Source organism: Arachis ipaensis, chromosome B01, assembly GCF_000816755.2.
Source record: "Arachis ipaensis cultivar K30076 chromosome B01, Araip1.1, whole genome shotgun sequence".
Classification (NCBI taxonomy): domain Eukaryota; kingdom Viridiplantae; phylum Streptophyta; class Magnoliopsida; order Fabales; family Fabaceae; genus Arachis; species Arachis ipaensis.
This window is the reverse complement of record NC_029785.2, coordinates 19,720,076-19,723,113: the sequence shown is the minus strand read 5'-3', so window position 1 is coordinate 19,723,113 and position 3,038 is coordinate 19,720,076. Positions and strand designations below refer to the sequence as shown.

The following is a 3,038-nucleotide window of genomic DNA, read 5'->3' as shown; positions in this document are numbered from 1 at the left end:
CCAATTATTGGTGACGAGAGCGACGGCGAAGAGGACACTGCAGTTGCCGTGGGAGCTCAAACCCATGGTAGCAGTGGTACGCAGCAGTACCCTCGACACTTTACCACATTGGACCTTGAAGCAATGAACCCGGCCGCAAACTTAGATCAGCATCACCCGGTGATTCACAGAGAAAGGCCTAGCGTGATTGGCACGGACGAGTTTGAGGTCGGGCAACGGTTTGAAACAAAAGAGGAAGCCGTACTGACAATCAAGAGTTATAATATTCGGCGGGTGTAGAGTATAAAGTGTTTGAGTCCGACCAGTTGAAGTATCATGGGAAGTGTGTCCAGTTCGGGAATGGTTGTAATTGGCTGATCCGTGTCACTATGAGACAAAGGAAAGGCTACTGGGAAGTTAGAAAGTACAATGGACCACACTCGTGTCTAGCAACGGAGATATCGATGGATCACAGGCAGCTCGATTACCATGTCATATGTGCCTCGATTTTATCGTTGGTGATGGCTGATGCATCAGTGTCGGTTAAGGTGTTACAGAATGCGGTGTCTTCGAAGTTTGGGTTCAGGCCCAGCTACAGGAAGGTTTGGATGGGCAAGCAGAAGGCAATTGCGCAGATATATGGAGATTGGGAGGAGTCTTACAACTACATACCACGGTGGATCATTGGGGTTCAGTTGTATATGCCGGGTACTATTGCGCTTTTGCGTACTTCGCTAGTGAGGATAGGTAATACCGTGGATGCGTCAACGGTTTTCTTTCATCGACTATTTTGGACGTTTCCTCCATGCATTGAGGCATTTAAGTATTGCAAGCCACTTATATCCATTGATGGGACCCATTTGTATGGGAAGTATGGCGGCACTCTGCTAATGGCTATTGCCCAAGATGGAAACTCGAACATTCTCCCAGTGGCTTCGGGTTAGTCGAAGGCGAAAACACAGATTCGTGGAAGTTTTTCCTCACTAATCTCCGCCAGCATGTCACCCCTCAACCCGGCATTTTAGTCATATCTGATCGGCACAATGCCATCAAGGCTGCCTTGCTTGCAGAGGACGGTGGATGGCTCCCACCGTCGGCATACCGGGCATTTTGTGTGCGACACATCGCGTCTAACTTCGCACTGTCATACAAGTCTAAGGAAGCCCGGAGCATTCTCGTGAATGCCGCATATGCAAAGACTGAAGAGGATCACCGGTATTACATGGACATTTTGCGGAAGGAAGATCCTGCAATGGTAGAATGGTGCGACAGGATTGGACTGGAGTTGTGGACCCAATATCGGGATGGTGGTCGTCGATATGGTCATATGATGACTAACATCTCTGAGTGTATCAACGCCGTGTTTAAAGGCACACGCAACCTCCCGGTGGGTTCATTAGTTAAGTCAACATATGGGCATTTGGCCGAGCTCTTTGTGAGGAAGGGAAAGGAGGCTGAGTCTCAAGTCGGAGCAAATCAAGAATTCTATCAGACCGTGAAGGCGATCGAGAGGAATCTACAAGCCTCAAGAAATATGCGGGTGGATCTGTATGACAGGGGAAACTCTGAGTTTATCGTTGAGGAACTTGCGCCGACCGCGGGAAGGATTGCAATGAGTGTGTGTCGGGTGTCTCTATCCGCCCGCACATGCGACTATGGGTACTTTCAAGCCCTCCACTACCCGTGTCGTCATGTGCTTGCAGCATGTTCATTTTGCAGACTGGACTGGAGGACATACGTTGATGATGTGTATCGCATGAAGACCGTGTTCAATGTTTACAAGATGGGTTTCTCTCCGCCTATCCACGACGATCTCTTACCCGTATACGAGGGACCTCGTGTCATCCCTGATCCTGGCATGATGCGGGCTGCAGTTGGAAGACCTCGGAGCACTAGGATAAGGAATAGTATGGATGAGGCGAATCTGGATAGACCCAAGAGATGCGGACTGTGTAGGACCCCAGGTCATACCAGAAGAAACTGTCCACAGCGCCTGGGAGCTTCTGGATCGCACGAAGGTAGCAATGCATAGGCACCGTTAGCTTACGAATGTTTACTATTGCTCATGCTTCTTTATAATATGTCGTCTACTTCTTAAGTTTACATTCGTTATAAACCTTTGTTAAGGTGATCTATATGTATTTCAATTCGATTGTTTTTAATTTACATTGACTATGCTTTTTGTTTGGACTTATACTTATTTTGTATTACCTCATGCTAGTGATACGCGAACTTTATATATACGAAATAAAGGAACGTAAACATGGCCCGAATGGAAGGATACAAACCCATAAAGTAGCATAAACATGTACCAAACACAAACATGTTCCCAAATGTAAAGATACAAACCCATGAAGAAGCATAAACATAGACAAGATGAATAAGGTAGTTAAGTTCCAACAAGAAGTCCTAACACGAGTAACGTAAATCAAAAGAACAACTCTAAAAACAACACTACTCCGATAACTAACACATGTGTGAACCAATGCCACACTTTGCCGGCTTAATCACGCGCTTCCTCCGCTGTGTGACTGGGACAAACGCATCTGGGGGCATGCTATCAGCGGCATCTGCAGGCTCCGGCTCAACAGGCGGTGGGTGTTGTCTCAGTCTCCCAAAGGCGGATGCCGGAGTGCCTCCCAATGCAAACTCGCCTCCTTGATAACCAGTCGGCACTTTATTCAAGTCGACGTTGAGATCCACCGCAACACCATCAAACTGTGGCCTGTAATCACCAGCTGGGCTCCCAAACTGGGCAAAATCTGCAAAAAACTCTGAACCAGCACCGAATACCTGCTCCATCTGGTTCGAGCTGCCGAAGTCGGAGAACAGCGTGGCCGCATCAGCCTGGAATAAAGTTCCCTCAACCCCTACAACATCTGCATCAACTTGATGCCCAGTAATATGCCCTCTGGAGGTACTACCACCTCCCCGTGCTGATCCACCTCCTTCTCCACTGCCTCCTCCCCCACTGCCACCACCCCAACCAGATCCGCTAGCACCCCCGCCCCAACTACCCCCACCATCACCGCCACCCCACCCAGATCCACTCGCACCCC

The 3,038-nt window shown here is 48.7% G+C and overlaps 1 protein-coding gene across 1 annotated transcript; it reads left to right on the top strand.

Moving 5' to 3' along the window:
• LOC107647844 lies at positions 444-2,011 on the top strand. Its single transcript, XM_016351890.1, has 2 exons — positions 444-726; positions 852-2,011. The coding sequence occupies exons 1-2, from the start codon at positions 444-446 to the stop codon at positions 2,009-2,011; spliced, it is 1,443 nt and encodes a 480-aa protein (XP_016207376.1).

What these genes read in the sequence shown, in the direction of transcription:
- LOC107647844 (XM_016351890.1), top strand. Translation starts at nt 444, where the DNA reads ATGGATCACAGGCAGCTCGATTACCATGTCATATGTGCCTCGATTTTA. An exon ending in TACTTCGCTAGTGAGGATAG is followed by an intron (nt 727 to 851) that starts GTAATACCGTGG and finishes TTGTATGGGAAG; the next exon opens with TATGGCGGCACTCTGCTAAT.